The following is a 16580-nucleotide window of genomic DNA, read 5'->3' as shown; positions in this document are numbered from 1 at the left end:
TATTTAATGGTGTATATCAGTAAGTCTCACTCCGATGTAATAGTCAAAGTAAAATAAATTCGAGGTCAACCACAATAAAATTGGTTAGACGGTTCATTTGATGACCATAGTGTTACTTGTTCGGTTTTATACAATGCACACTCTCAAGTAATGACTACGAGTTTCTCTCAATGTATTTTCTCTATCAGTTGTAACCTAAAGAGTTAATATCTCACCACCGGAGTTCAATCCTGTGACTTTCCCTCGAGCAGAGCTACATATGTGTCAATTAAGCACAATGTGCTTGGCAAGTAAAATAAATTTTAAGTATTCATTACATATATATGTAGGAATCTCCCAAAAAAAGTACTCCGTATCACTTAAGACTTATTCTTACGATAAGGTGAGATTCAATTTATACGACAAACATTGAGGGTTTGATTTTGATTCCTAGCGTACAATTTAATGTTGAGTCAAGAGATAAATCTAAGGACTTAAGGACATGGTCATGAGATCTTAGAAAATATTAGTTATCAAATAGGTGGTATTCTTTTATTTTTGACAAATTCCTGACTATCTTATCCTATTACTAATAATTATATTTTCTTGTGAATTTTAACAAATTCTAATTTTCTATTGCGCATAACAGTTATTAGAGGTCACCGGCCAATAGGCCAAGCAGATCCAGCCTAATTCTCAATCAATTCAAAGTAGTTTGGGACAATTATAACTCTTTAATTTACGAAAAAAATCACAATCATTATCTGAAAGTGTGCTTTGGGACAATTATAACTTTAAAACTAGTGGTTAGGACGAGATCCACTCAAAAGGAATAAAGCATTTGGCATTTGAGATATGAAGAGATCTTAGTAAGGTGTGGATTCCTTCCACATGCTACACCATGACTTTGAAACCTCATTACATTCTAAATTATCAATCTTCTGCACTATATATGCTGTATTCCACTTTGTCTGAAAAGTTGAGCAATCATTGACAGTCTTGATCTTCACTTACTTTGAGAGAAGCCCAAAGAAGGGGTTGGTTATAGCAGAGTGCAATACAATCCCAGCAGACTTCAGCACTGCCATGTCAAGCTTTTCTCTGGGCAAGAACAAGAACTGATCTCCTCCAACTCTTTCAAACCCACAGAGCTCAAGAAACTGAATGCCTTCCCTGCAAAATCCAACTCTGGCCTGTCACCAGATCATGAGCAATGGCATTAACATCCTTGGAAATTTATAATAATAATGGTTGATTAAAGTTTCAGTCATGCTACCGGGAACTTAAATAATAGTTTTGAGTGTTGTGAAGTTGTGTACGTTGTTGTATTTTGGATGAGGAGGGAAACTCGTAGCCACTACACAAGAGTGTGCATCAGGTAAATCCCGCCTTGTAGTTGTTGTATTTAATACATGCCTAAAGTGTTTTTGATTCCTTTCATGTATCACAGATATTTTTCCTAACAAACGTGGAATGTGAAAATAGGTAAATGTTGAGAGACTGGAATGCTTGGGGTTCACCTGAAAGGCTGGATTCCTTAGCCTGATCTTCCTGAACTTTTCTTCATTAGGATTATTGACCACATTTCTGCAATATATTAGAAGTGTTTGGAATGCCCTTTTCACCTTGGTATCATCTTCCTGCCACACATGGCATTTGAAGATTAGATTACACAAAATGGACTTGCTGATATGATTCAAAAGTGCACAAAAATGAGCCTAGAAGAGATTCTTACAAATTTTTTGGATTGCATACTAATATACACTACGTAAAAAAGAGCAGCATCTACCTTGTATTGACGCCTAAGAGATCTCAGACATTCTCTCATGAGCTCTGTCCTCTGAGCAGAATAATCAGGCAAGGGAGCAGACTTGGTCACTAATGGGTTCTGTCTCTGATTGACAGAAGATTAATGAGATTAGCACAGGTTTTAGGACTGAAGTTCTTAGAAGCCAGAGGATATAGTGCAAAAAGTACTACCTTCTCTTCGTTCATCAAGGATGCGCCATGTATCCCCATTCTTTCTGCCTATTAGAACATACATTTGTGGTGTACAATGGTTAGAACAAATATTAGATTGAAAAGAAACTTGAGGTATATACCTTATCCTGCAGCAACTTCTGTCGAACTCTATCTCTTGCCCTTCTTTCTTCCTCTTTGTCTTTCTTCCGTTGTGCTATAAAGCTGATATAGTACCATGTGATTTAGTTACAAACACTCACTATGAGTCTGAAAATGAAATAACAAAGAACTCCGTTGTGATACAAAAGTAGCAAGTTGAAAAATTACCGTTCTCTTTCAGTTTCTTCTGCCCTTCGCTTTGCCATTAACAACTCCTTACCAGATTGAATTCTTTCCTAGAGTCCAAGAACTCAATTAAATAATATGATCTCTCTCTTAACACAAACATAAACTCTTAGCTCCAATGCAACCATGGAACTCCATAAATTCTTGATTATGAAACCAAGTTCAAATTACATCTTCCTTTTATGGAGTATAATTTTCCTATTTGCAATAGGTTCCAGAAAACTTCGTTATTTTATTGCTGCACATAGAAAGAGTTTAATTTTACCCGTCTTCTATACAGAAAGAGAGAAACATCCCACTCAAAGAGCTGTTTTGCTACAATAGAGGGTGATATGCTAATACTTACAAGATCTTAATGGAACTGCTGAGTGAAAGAAAGGCTTAAAGGCATTTATCACCAAGTAATGAAGGTAAACGGGAAGGAATAATGTAGAGAAAACATGCAGTATGCTAGGCGATAGATGCTGAGGATATGATCAATATGGGACATAACCTTTTCCCTTTCTCTTTCTAGCTTTTTCGCTTCCTCTTCCATTTTACTGCGCGCTCTATCCCTATCAGGAGAGCTAGAAATTTGATAAGAATCAGAAATGTTTAACCACGGAAGACCAATAGAAAAAATAAGTATAATGAATGGAAATATACATCTAATTTGAGTGCTTGAAGGGGAAAACATTCAAGAGTTCCTTCATGAACAAAAAAGGTAGAAGCAGACCTTAGTCCCTGTGATCTAGACTCTACTTCTTCAGAAATCGAAGGACCTTCAATATCAATAATCACTGGGACCTGAATGCAATTTCCACACTCAGTGTTGTTCACAGTTGTACACAAAACCATGAAGAGGAAAAGTAACACAGTATATAGCAATTGAGATTGTTAAGTATTATTTGAGTTTGGTGCAAAAGTAATTCTGAAATCTGAACTACTATAGGTTAAAACTGAATAGCCAAGATAGTCAACTATTGGTTTGGTAACCACAACATTCTAAGTTCAACTCCTAGTGGGAGCGGTCTATTGGCCTTCTTAGTTTGAGCGGGAAACCTAGGTTAGTTTACCTCCTTGTGGTCCTTTCACAACGTCATCCAAAAAAACTTGAATAAGCAATGAAAGAAAAACTAGAAGCTTGTACTCTAGAAGCCAATTGTTGCCCAAAAAAGCATAACTGCAAATTGACTCTATCTGCCATTATTATATATCGAAACTCAAAAGTTATAACAACAAATCCTTGAAGATTAGTCATTTTCCCAAAGTAATCAAAACAAAATCCCAATAGCAACAGAGAAAACTACTTGAAGATCGAAAACTAAATGCATAGTGACTGGGATTAAGCAACACACCTCGGTCGGGTCATCCTGATCATCATCTGGGCTTTTCTGATCATCATCCGGGTCATTCTCATGATCAATAAGCCAATTTATAGCAGCTTCAATACTCGAATTACCTGAATTTAATTCTTAATTTTAAAAAGGAAGGTCATGAAGCACAAAGAAACTCAGAGCTAAATCTTATGAACTAACCAGAAGATTGAAGCGCCTTCTTGGCTCGGCTCTCGGAGAATCCCATGAATTCAAGTTCACTAAGTAATCCATAGTTAACTTGCAAAGCATCCATTCCCGAAGTTTGACAAACCGAAATGAAAACAGTAAAACTTATATATTATTTCACAAAATATAACGCCCAAGCAAAAGAAACAGTTGAAATTAAAATGAAACCGGATCCGTTCTTTATATAGAATCTCGCTATGAGATTTGAACTGGTATAGGAAAGAGGTTAGAGGATTATACGCTGGTTCTACGGACTTCCGGAGAAACCTGTCGCGAGGAGTTCCAGGAGGGAAGAAAACGCCACCGGAAGCCATCAGAGATTCCGATTCTTTGCCCCAATCCTTAAGCTTCTGGTTTGATAGATTCTGCATTTTTGCTTCGTCAGTACCCACAAATTTGAATTGGGAAGAAGGGAAAACAATATCAAAAGCGCGCGAAACATTTCCTATTCTTTCATTATAACCATCTAATCATCAATTAATCATCAATAACTAATAATTCCTAACATTAATAATTAACTAATCATTATTATTTTAAAATAAAAGTTGATCATTCTAATAATGATTGAAAATTGATCATTCTAATAACTAACTAATCATTGAAATCTAGTTAGTTATCAATAAAAGATGATCATTAGAATAATCATCAGACATTCCGTAAAAAAATAATAAAAGCTAACACTCCTCTTTGAGGAAGTGTTACCTTTTTTACTACAACACCACACACACCCGTGTTTGTCTTCTTTGCTGGTTTATTTTTTTTTATAACATTTTAGAATCAAATTCAAAATACCTTCTCCGGCCGCGTAAGGATTCGCCATATTGGGCCTCAGAAGGCGGGCTATTGTCCGCTGATCCAAGCACAAATCATTCCCTCAACTGTTATGATCTTGTTATAACTTCCCATAATTAATCACATGCAGTTCCTTCAAATCCATGAGGTGATTTGACAAATTATGTTCTTGATTATTCTGTCCTTTTTATTTAGTCACGTCACAACTATTAATGGAATTGAGTTCCTTATTGCAAGAGTAAACAAATTAGTTTGTCGAATCTTAGACGTTCATTCGTGCTAGAGATATCAACCACCCTAGATTCTTGCTCAAAGGCGACATCTTTATTAAAGCATCCACACTAACTGGTTTTTTGCACAATATTTAAGAAGCCAAGTAAGAGAGAGAGGAGGGAGAGAGAATAAGAAAAAAGATGAAAAAAACAAAGGAAAAAAGCATTCCGAGTAATAAAAAAAAATTCCCAACGCGCCAGCCCGCTACACGTGGCGAAACGCGCACAGAATGCACACAATTTCTTATGTTTCTCTCACTAGAGTCCACAAAAAACCATGAATTTTCAGGAAGATAATATGCAATATCTCTTTTTCTTCTCTTTCCCTCCACATCATTTTACACTATTCTAAAAACCATAAAAAATCCATTGACATTGATACTCTCTGTTACACGTGTTAAGCTCCCATTAGTAGCTCTATGACAAATAGATCTTTAAATCATGTATAAATAAGTAGTTCATTATATTGAGTGAGGGGTCGAAACTCGTATACTCTCTTATACTCTCTCATATTACCAAAGTGATTGAGAGATCTAGAATCCATAATCATTATCCAAAGCATTTAACACAAATCCAATCTTCCATGTGCCTATTGATTTAAGTTAGCATCTTCAAGTCAATAAATACTAACAACTCAATGTAGAATCATGCAGTCAATGTCTGTAACTAAATGGTACAAAATTGAAGTCACATTTTAAACAGTGGTACTCTGGGCACATTGTACAGATATGGCTTTCATAGCTGTTCTGTATGTCATTTTACACAAATGGCTTTCATAAGCTGCTCCTCAAGATGTCATTCCGAGAAGTACTGCCAACCAGCAGCAATGCAGGCTATAATTATGACCTTTATAATCAGCTTAGAACTCAAGAAAGATGAAGATGATGATGATGATGAAGAGGCTGGGTTGGGAGGATTCCATGGTTTTCCCCTCAATTTAGCAGACAATTTGGATACTAACAAAGTTAAACGACCGGTCCCCTTCGAGGCTGCAAGGAAAGATACACCATGAGTGATTACCCTCGAGAAAAAGAAAATTTTTGAATGGCCTCACGGTGTATAAACTCAAGTATGGAAGTGTCAAGTATCTAAATTAATGGATTAATTCTCTCAGTAAGTGTTACCTTTACTTTTCAATAACCGTTCCTCTTCACCGGCACGCCTTCGGAGTGCATTGAGCAGCGACCCAAAGTATAAAGCAAAAACTGTGCATGTAATTGTGATGACATTGTACGGCATGCTAAAATCAGGTGTTGTCAAAGGAACAAGTAATACTTCTGTGTAGGAAAGAACGGGGCTTTCATCCTGTAAAATAATCCGGATTGTTAATGACAAGAAACTGGACAAGATACATTCTTTATCAATTCTTAATATTCTTTTCTGAAACAAATAAGTACCTGCAGTTTAGATAAAATAGGCAATGTGTTGGCAGAGCTATCCTTGACTAGATGCAAACTTGTTTTGAACTCAGGAAAACTAATTACAGCTGATGGGATGTCAAACCCCTGATTAGCATCAGGAGGATATTCATCAATGTGCAGAAACCCCTGCAAAGGAATACCAAGCAATGGAATCACATCAGGAATTGGGTGACACCGAAGGAAACATTTTTAATACATGCTCACAATGAAATATGAGGTCCAAGTTTCTCAGATCATAAAAGGTAAAGATTTCTTAGAACTTTAAATGATATGATTTCCTTGTACTTCTAAAATTACCCTGGCATCATTCAATGAAAGATTCATGCTATTTACAAGTTGACTGAGTTTACTAGCAGAAGGATTTAACGCTAGGCATATTGGCAATAGAGCGACATACTCCAGTTTTTCAACGAAAATTTACAACAGCTTCTTATGCTTATTTAGCAATATCAATTTCATGCATTGAGATTTCAATTTTAATAATGATTTGGAGAGAAATTGCTCATATGGATTCTGCATACCTTGTCAAACTCCAGAGTCAATGTAGCTGAGTTCACATCACAGGCTAATCTCAGAGTAATTTCCATTAGTCCTGGCGAAACCTTGTCTTCAGAAGGTGAAACTCGCATTTTCTCAACAATATCTGCTGTAGATTTGGCATGTCCATCCAGAAAAATTTTAAGTGTATGATAATACACCTTCACATACCATGGAACAACTTGGAAAATATTGACCCGCAAGAAGCATCTTCCTTCACTGCTAGTAGCACTTTGTGTATTGTCACTCATTCCTGTGGCCTTTAAAGAGATGGCTATAGCACCCCGTTCATTCCCACTTCCCATTAGGAACCTGCTTGCATGCAAGGGTGCCAAATGACTTGACCACAGTACAGGTAGCTTCCACCTGAATCCCAAATCAAATGGTCTGGATTGGCTGTAATGTTCAATTGAAAATTCACATAGAATGGATTTCTCCTCTTTGGATGAGGTATAGACTTCTTTGATTACCCTGGCAGGAGGTATGGACATTTCAAAGCTTGGGTTTTTCCATGAACCTTCAGAGGTCACATCAACATCATCAGATATACCATCTTTCTTCCATAGAGTCTTCAACTTTGATACTAAATTCTTGTCAAGATGGACATACACATTACTAGACTTGGAAAGAGAACATCTTTCACTAACTTTCCTTCCAAACAATGAGCTAAGAGACCAGCTAGGTTGTACTATTGACCCATCAAAAGAATTCAAGCTAGATCCAAAAGTATTTGGTTGAAGGACAGTTGTCAGAGTTTGTTCAAGCACTACTCCAGAACTTGATGCATCTAAACTAAACTCATCTGAAATCAAGTGCAATCTTTGAGAGTGATAAAATCCTTTGTAGATAGATGGTCTGTCCATTAATGCAGCAATTCCAGCTTTATCTCGACAAGGAAGCAACTTTAACCAGGGAGTGAGGTTCTCAGTGCAAACAGCCTCACGGGGTAATGTACCATATCTCAAGTTTCCAACAACAGACCGGAAGCTCCACTGAGGAGCAGCATAAGCAGTTGAAGACTCCAAGAAGTTAACAGAAGCACAAAAGAGGCCAGAAAGAGCATGCGTTAAGTTTTTCCAGGAAGCATCAACCTGATCTTGAGGGACATCAAAAACAGCCCAGAGTTCAACTCCAGGAGGCTTTGCATTGTTGCTCGCAATTGGATCGTACCCACCCCATTGTTCATAGTTCCACCTACCTTGGGTGAAAGACAAATCCATTTCTCGTATGCGAAATTTGTGTACCTAAAATGTAGAGCAAGACTAGTTATCAGCTACAATCTATGAATGATTCAACCGGTATTAAGACTAAACTGTAAATTAAAGCTCTAATCCCACACAAGGGCCAAGAAAAAACATAAATATCAACAAAAGAAAGTAAACAAACAAACATTCCAGAAGAAGAAAGCAAAATACTGAATTTCAATTGAACAAGAGTCCTCAAAAAGATTTTTTTTTTTTTTTCCTGGAATCTGATCCAATTTCAGTTTCCGAGCTTCATAAAGTATCAGCAATTGATTGCTCACGTAAGAAACACTAGAACTGACATCCACAGTTCTACAAACTTCAAACATCCAACGTTGCTACAACTACACCTCGTCAGCTCCCACAACATGCAACTGAGTAACAAATTATGCAAAAGAACGAAAACAAAAGTTCCTGAGACTAAACTACTATGCGAAAATAAGAAAATAAAAATGAAGTAGAGAAACGCATTAAAATTAACCACTACCAAAACAGAATATGATCTGCGGAGTAAATAAATGAATAGGCCTTACCAGTTGATAAATTGATTTGGGGAAAAGATGGTGATGACGGCCATGAGTGTGAGTTGGGGGAACTTTGCTTTCAAAGTGAAAATGAGAAAGCACTTTGCGATCAGGCAAAGGCCTCAACAGCAGTGCTTCTGAGAACTCTTCCTCCTTTCCAATCGTTGATTTGGAGCTCAAAAGGAGCGTAATCAATAGAAAGATTAGCTTTAACCTAACCATCTGACTGCATTTAAGTGAGATTTAGCTATGATTTTAGTGTTGCGAGTATGGAGGATGAAAGATGTTCCGCCATTGAAGCTTCAACCGGTGGACGAAAAGAACAAGATCCAGGTTTGAGTTTTGCAGAACTGGGCCCAACTGTTGATATTTAGTGGCCCATTAATCTTTTTGGTTTGGGCTATTATGGGAATTTATTGGGCTCAAAAAAATCTTTAGTTCAACATTTCGCAAAGCATATTACAAATGGGCAAAAGGCCCATTAACCCTAGCTGGGGCCAGCAAATTATTGTGTGGACGATGTTCTATATAGTTGTGTGGACCATTAATATAAGGTACATTTTTATTGTGCACCAAAAAAAAAAGGTACATTTTTATTATACTAAAAATATATTGTTTTTATATTAAATGTATATTATTTGATAATATATATAAAATAATGTATTTTTAGTATATTAAAAATGTACTTTTTATTTATGCTCCACACAGCTCATGGTCTATGCAATAATAATTGGCTAGGCCTAGGTACTAGGTAGCGAGATATTGCTCATAATTTTACTTGATTTTAATTATTTTGAGAAAATTCTATGTCGGCCACCAGGGCCACCACTACCAAATTATTGAACCACTACACTCCACCATGGTTCAATGATTCACACCTTCGACTCTGCGACGCCATATTAGACTCTTAGTCGATAAGGTTGGTAGGGGTGTATGTTTCGGTTTTCAATTCAACTTTTTTTTTTTTTTTTCAGGTTTAGTTTGGTTTTGATTTTTTAAAAATGAAATCATTCGATTTTAAATTTTAGATCGGTTTTATTTCGATTTACTTTGAAATAGTTTAGTTTTGGCTCAGATTTTGATTCGGTTAGATTTGAAAATTCAAAAATTTCCTAGCCTATTTTCTTGCGCACATAATTATATATTTATTTTCACTAAAAATTTAAATTTAAAAATATGAACAACAAGACAATTTTAGAACTCTATATTCATAAATGTAGAACTCTATGTTCACAACTTTGAACTCTATATTCTCATTTACAAAACTCTATGTTTACAATTTCAGGACTCTATATTCGATAGTATAACACAATTTTTGAATGGACATGGATTTAGGTCCACCTTGCAAGGGGGACCCTGGTCCATAGCATAATCAAAGAGTCAAAATCGCATCCACTGGGACTTAAACTCAACTCCTTCCATGTGAGGGTGCAATCGGGTGCCACTAAACCAAGTTCTCTGACAAAGTACATCTAAATTAATTCACAACATTTTAAACAAGATATCTCATCAAAAACAAAAGTCTCTCCATTATAAAAATAAATATATTTGTAGGTCGTAGGATAATCATCACTAAATTAAAATAATTCACTTCAAAGTTCAAACAGAATCAAACAAATCAAGAGTCAAGACTAAAACTAGCTTTTTATAATTTCTCTATTATATAACACAATATGTGACACGACAAGAAACTTAACACGCCACTTTCATAACTCTCATTATCTATATCAACATAATAAAATTTTATCCCCACAAAATTAATAAGTTAGTAGAGCATCATTTTCGTATCTGAAGATCACAAGTTTAATATTACAGACGGTTACATAAAGTCTATACTTATCACTGTAATACTCTCTCACTTTCAAAAGTGGATTTCACTTCCACATCATCAAATTTGTAAATTCTCGACTATTCTCTTTACATCCCTACAATACTCTCCACTTTCAAAAGTAGTCATCCTTACCTTTTATATATTATAGATATAATAATAAAATAACAAATAAAATAAAGAAATATAGTCCATTGCAAACTTGCAAACCAAATAAGCTAACAAAATAAAACAAAAAATAAAAATAAAAAAATTCACATAAGCTTACACATCATCTTTAAAGGGGTTTACTTAGTCATAAGGATAGCCCAAGAGGATTTTTTTTTTATTTTTATTCTTTTTTTTTTTATTTAAGATAGATAGCCCAAGAGGTTTAGTCAGTGGCAGTCAAACAAATACTCCGTAAGTTAAAAGCATTTAATATAGACTCATCCAGCATTTAATATATACTCATCCGAGGAATTGAACTCAAAGAACCAACCAATAATTGTCTTTAAAAAAAAAGAACCAACGAATAATGGAGCTTCTTGTCTCTAATTCCTTAGCCATAGCAGGGCTCTTCATCTTCGCAGTACTCTACACTTCATGGCAAAGAAGAATAAGAAAGAATGGCAATTCATCAAAGCCGTTACCTCCGGTAGTCTCCGGTGCATGGCCGGTGATTGGCCACTTCCGGCAGCTCACCTCCGGCAAGGAACCACTGTTTCGGACTTTCGGAGCGATGGCGGATAAATACGGCCCTATATTCACCGTCCGGATCGGGATGCAACCGTCCGTCGTCATTAACAGCTGGGAAACCGCCAGAGATTGCTTCTCTACCAACGACAAGCTCCTTGCTGATCGCCCGCCGAATTGTGCAGGTAACACCTTCAAACTGGATTGTATTAACGCGGTTACATGTGTTGAGCATATAATATATAAAAATTTTATTTTATTTTTGTCCTAAATTTATAATTCTCAATTCATTTTTAGTCATTTTTTATTAGAACATATTTATTTAATCCTAGTATTTTTGTGACATGATCATTTTTGGTCGTCTGTCATTAAAATCGTTGAAATCTCTTTAAATATAAGGACATTTAGATATTTTTTTTATACAAAGTAGGTTGACCCACTATATTTTTATGTTTTTTTTAAAAAATATATATATATAATTGAAGACCGGAATGCCTTTGTGTATTTAACAATATTTTAACTGTTTTGTTGATAGAGGATAAAAATAATCACGTCACAATAATACTAGGACTAAAAGTGGACATTTTGAATAAAAAAAAAAAAACTAAAAGTGAATTGTTACCTATAAATCTAGGACAAAAAATGAAATTAACTCATATATAAATATAAATGTGTAATCCAACTATATCAGTTTAGACTTTCAATTGAGATGAAGTAAATGCTTCAATTTGGTTCCAGAACCAATCTCATGTCAAAGGTAAAAAAAAGTAAGCACACGTAAGAGGACATATTGAGCATATAATATATAAACATAAATATGTAATTTAACTATATCAGCTTAGACTTTTAATTGAGACAAAGTACATGCTATAATTATATGATGCAATCTCAGTAGGGTTGGGTTCGAGTCAAAGTATACTCCTAATTAAGGAATTGAAGAAAACAGAAGGGTGATTAGAGTATTGGTAGTTCGGGTCTACCAGAAAAAAGAGTGTATTATTGTCTTAATGAAGTATGGATTTTCTTGTGGTTATATTATTAATAATTTATTACAAAGCCAAAAACTACCGTCTCATAAATCATTCTGTGAGATCGGTTAGGTCAAGATAAAAATATAATCATTTCTTTTTTGGTAAATGTACATCTCAATTGTCACTTGAGCTACTCCATTGCGTTATAAAAATGTAATATTAATAGGAAATAAATTAGTGTTTATTACTCATATGGGAAAACGCAATACTTTTGATAAAAATATAACAAACATTTGCCAACATTACAAGGACAAATATAATACTTTTAGGGTGTATTTGGAAACCCGAAAAATGATTTATGGAAATCATTTTCCGGGTTTCAGTGTTTGGCAACAAGGAAAATTTAAAGTCAATAGAAAACAATGAGTTTGTCAATGGAAAATAGCTAACATTTTAAGGAAAATGACTTCCCTTTTTTTTTGGGAAGTCATTTTCCGTTTGTAGCAGTGGAGCAACCAATCACCCCGTCGTCGTCACCTCCACCTACTACCCCACCACATCCACCACCAGCATTGTATATTTTAAATATTTAAAATTAAAAATAATTATGCTCATTTTCTAGAAAATGAACCAAACACATCAAGACAATTTTCTAGAATGCAACCAAACACGGGAAAGGAAAATGTTTTATGGACCCATTTTCCAGAAGTCATTTTCCTGCTGTCCAAACACAACCTTAATGAAAAATGTAATAATTTTACATCAAAATCTAAAAATTTTGACCTAACATACTTTTTCTTTCCCTTATAAGTAACAAAAACTTTATTCATGATTAATATTACATTTTTCAATATAAGTATTACATTTTCATATTGATTGATGACCCGATCGACCCGCTCACAGATAAAGATCCATAAGATATTATCACACAAATGTGACCCTATTACAAATGCGATTATTCTTCGTGGCATTCACCATGTGCTTTGGCTTAATATTATAACAGCAGGAAAATTGGATATATAGTTTGTAACAAATTTTGATGTCATTATGATAATTGATCGAGAAGGTGACTGATTTGACCAAGCGTCTGAGTCGATCGGTTACTTTCTAGTCTTCTACAAATGCTATGGTTAATTTGACGAAGCCATCAATTGGCTTTTTCAGCTTCAAGGGTTGGAATTATTTACCCGAATATGTTTAAACTTGTATATATCAACCAAAGCACTTAGGATATGTTTATGATATTGATAGGCTTCGGTTTGAGTACGTCCACACAAACTTGCAGGGAAAACCGCAGAAGAAAGATTTAAGTTGAGTAGAAAGAGTATGAAAGAAATATAAGAGAAATACATCAGAGACAGTGGGACTGAATAATTTGTGATTGCCTACTTTAGTCTTGATAATTATAAGATTTCAAGTTTATCTTGTGATCTTACAATGCAGACTTCACTCAAAGTACACATTCAAAAATATATATATCATTTGCGTCAACAATATATATCCCTAAAATATAATCGATCCCAACTGTAATTCTAGCTAACTTTCATTACGATGCATATATATATGCAGGGAAGTATTTGGGGTACGACTATGCAGTGTTGCCGTTCAGTCTTCACGGTCAATACTGGCGCAACATGCGCAAGCTAGTGGTGGTGGAATTGCTCTCAAACAACACACTGGAGAAACTGAAACCTGTGTGGATGTCGGAGTTAGAGACCAACATCAAAGAACTCTACACTTTAGTACGAGATGATGTCGACTTCCGAGCAAGAAAGGTGGACATGAGTGAGTGGTTCGGACATTTGACCTTGAACATGATCGTGAAGCTGATCGGAGGTAGGAGATACAAGTACAGGTCGAACGACAGCGCGGATGAGGAGGGGCGATGTTTGACTAAGGTGTTCAAGGAAATTATGTGTCTTATGGGGGAATTTGTTCCCGGGGATGCATTTTTTCCGATTGGGTTGGTTAGGTGGTTGGATTTTGGCGGTCAAATTGCGTCCATGAAGCGAGTCTCGAAAGTCATGGATGATATTCTTCAGAATTGGATTGAAGATCATGTCAAAAGGCGGGAGATGAAGGGAGACAACGACGATCGAGACTTCATTGACGTCATGCTTTCAGTGATGGATGATAAATTCCTATCCGGTGGTCATTCTTATACACGCGATACAATCATCAAGGCAGCATCACTGGTATGTACACCTTCCATTTTAAGTTGAAGGGAAAATGACAATTTTTCTACCTTAATTAATGATATGATTGATTTTCCCTTGATAATGGGCACATATATTATTTAATTTCACACTTAGAAAGTATTTTTGTTTAACCCAAACTCGTTAATTATTCTCGGAAAACATCAAGAAGCTTAATTAAAAAATTAGAATTTTTTTTTTGAGAATTAAAAAAAAAAAAAGAAGAAATTTTTAGAAATATAACTAAATCTTTCGATGTTAAAATGTAGAGAAATTTTCCAATGTTAAAATAGAACCTTGATTCTAGTTAATAGAACCCTAATTGCATATCCTATTCTCAAAAAAAAAAAAAAAAAAAAAAAAAAACCCTAATTGCATATCCAAAAATTAAAATCCAAGGAATTTTCTTGTTTATTTCCTGGGTTTGAATTAAACAAATGATAACATTATTTTCCCCACTTAAGTTTCCATAATAATTTCCGCTCATTATATTGTTTATATTTATTGGTTGACATGAATTTGTTGGTCTCAGATACTTTTAATTAAGTACTAAAAAATACAATCATTGTGAGAATAATCAAAGGGTCGGGGAAAACGATATTAAGATAATCCAAGAAAAAAATGTCATTTTTTCATATTTTCATATGTTTTATGCACTCAATCAAGTTAGGATTATTACTTTATGCACTCAATCAAGTTAGGATTATTTCATGCTGCTACTAATATCCCTACTTTTGGTACAGAGTATGCTGGAAGATGGTGCAGACACTTTAGGCCTTAATTTGGAATGGATACTATCCATATTATTGAACAACCCCCATGTAATGAATAAAATTCAAGAAGAGATAGATACCATAGTTGGCAAGGAGAGATGGGTAGAAGATTATGACATTGATAACATGGCATACCTCCAAGCTGCTGTCAAAGAAGCCATGCGATTGTACCCACCAGCGCCTATGCTATTTCCACACAGGGCCATAGAAGAGTGCATTGTTGGTGGCTACGCCATTCCAAAAGGGACCATTTTGTACACCAATGTGTGGAAGATACAACGAGACCCACAAGTATGGCCAGAGCCTGAAAAGTTCTTGCCAGAAAGGTTCTTGGAAGGTCAAGCAGAGATGGATACTCCTAGTAGGCATTTCGGGTTCATTCCATTTGGAATTGGAAGAAGATCTTGTCCTGGAATCTCGTATGCATTAAAAGTGGCACATCTTTCCATTGGTCGTTTACTCCAAGGATACAATGTCACCGCACCTTTGAATATGCCAGTGGATATGTTTGAAGGTCAAGCCACCACTATGGTTATTAGAGCAACTCCATTAGAAGTGCATGTTACTCCTCGCTTACAACCCTCATTCTATGGAGAAATGTAAGTTCCTACTTGATGGAAAAAAATTTCAGAATCCTTTAATAAGAGACAATTCTTGAGATCCACAGGTTGTACATTAAATTGTTAAGTAAATATTCAGTGCCGCAACATATTATGTACATTGAACAATTTTTTTCACGTCAGTAGCATAGTTACACTCACACATCTAAGTCAGGGAAAATCAGGTGTGAGTCCAATCCTTCCAGCAACTATCTTTGAACCTCAAATTTGATATAGCCTAAAGGGCGAAGGAAATCAATATATAATGTTTCAAAGAGGCGCATGATAATATATGTTAGTGCCACATAATTGTTCTGCACAAACTGAATTTGGAGAGTATATGCAAGTTAACCTCTTTGTGCTGTGATGGGTTTGAAGATGAAACCACAGACCAAGAGACATGTTTAATGCGCTGTTCCAAAGCCATCAGGTTCTGCTTGTTCCAGAACAGATTGAACAGCTATGAATTCTTAAATGTGTTCCAGTAAGATTTATGGCACAGAACAAACAGATTCATGTGCGTGTATATATATATATATATATATATATATATATAGGGTCATGTTCAGGTGTGGTCGCGCCCTTACGTGCGGCCGTGCGGTTTACACCACTCAATGTTAAGAAATGCACCACTCAATATTACGAAATATACCACTCAAATTGAGTGGTATATTTCGTAATATTGAGTGGTGCATTTCTTAACATTGAGTGGTGTAAACCGCACGGCCGCACGTAAGGGCGCGACCACATTTGAATAAAATTCTATATATATATATATATATATATATATATATATATATATATATATATATATATATCCAATCCTTCGTTTATTATTGTATAAATATTTATCAAATCAAATAAATCAATCATATTCAAATTAAACAACATAAATTGTTCAATAATCATATAATTTTTC

General features: G+C 35.2%; 3 protein-coding genes and 1 long non-coding RNA gene across 6 annotated transcripts; 2 read left to right on the top strand and 2 right to left on the bottom strand.

The window, feature by feature from the left end:
- Positions 1 to 693: 693 nt before the first annotated feature.
- On the bottom strand, positions 694 to 4225 carry LOC116015637 (UBX domain-containing protein 1-like). Of its 3 annotated transcripts, XM_031255772.1 has the most exons (11): positions 4071 to 4222; positions 3804 to 3881; positions 3624 to 3727; positions 3002 to 3072; positions 2780 to 2852; positions 2269 to 2336; positions 2082 to 2163; positions 1960 to 2007; positions 1769 to 1873; positions 1500 to 1619; positions 694 to 1172 (listed from the first exon to the last, which is right to left on the bottom strand). In XM_031255772.1, the coding sequence occupies exons 2-11, from the start codon at positions 3847 to 3849 to the stop codon at positions 990 to 992; spliced, it is 900 nt and encodes a 299-aa protein (XP_031111632.1). In that variant the 5' UTR covers positions 3850 to 3881; positions 4071 to 4222; the 3' UTR covers positions 694 to 989. The 3 variants fall into 3 exon arrangements, with proteins under 3 accessions (XP_031111632.1, XP_031111631.1, XP_031111630.1); XM_031255771.1 differs by having other exon boundaries at positions 2780 to 2840; positions 3804 to 4225; XM_031255770.1 differs by having other exon boundaries at positions 3804 to 4224.
- On the top strand, positions 1168 to 2107 carry LOC116015638. The gene is made up of 2 exons (XR_004097675.1): positions 1168 to 1357; positions 1465 to 2107. It is a non-coding gene; the product is annotated as an uncharacterized LOC116015638 (long non-coding RNA).
- A 1193-nt stretch (positions 4226 to 5418) lies between the features above and the next one.
- Positions 5419 to 8924, bottom strand: LOC116017372 (GPI transamidase component PIG-T). Its single transcript, XM_031257950.1, has 5 exons — positions 8630 to 8924; positions 6837 to 8096; positions 6292 to 6441; positions 6019 to 6199; positions 5419 to 5883 (listed from the first exon to the last, which is right to left on the bottom strand). The coding sequence occupies exons 1-5, from the start codon at positions 8840 to 8842 to the stop codon at positions 5690 to 5692; spliced, it is 1998 nt and encodes a 665-aa protein (XP_031113810.1). The 5' UTR covers positions 8843 to 8924; the 3' UTR covers positions 5419 to 5689.
- Positions 8925 to 10902: 1978 nt separating this feature from the next.
- Positions 10903 to 15799, top strand: LOC116017789 (cytochrome P450 CYP82D47-like). The gene is made up of 3 exons (XM_031258426.1): positions 10903 to 11308; positions 13664 to 14289; positions 15033 to 15799. The coding sequence occupies exons 1-3, from the start codon at positions 10966 to 10968 to the stop codon at positions 15663 to 15665; spliced, it is 1602 nt and encodes a 533-aa protein (XP_031114286.1). The 5' UTR covers positions 10903 to 10965; the 3' UTR covers positions 15666 to 15799.
- The last annotated feature ends 781 nt before the right edge of the window (positions 15800 to 16580 follow it).

Source organism: Ipomoea triloba, chromosome 4 (assembly GCF_003576645.1).
Source record: "Ipomoea triloba cultivar NCNSP0323 chromosome 4, ASM357664v1".
Classification (NCBI taxonomy): domain Eukaryota; kingdom Viridiplantae; phylum Streptophyta; class Magnoliopsida; order Solanales; family Convolvulaceae; genus Ipomoea; species Ipomoea triloba.
Note: the sequence above shows the minus strand (reverse complement) of the source record. Positions and strands in the feature narration are given on the sequence as shown.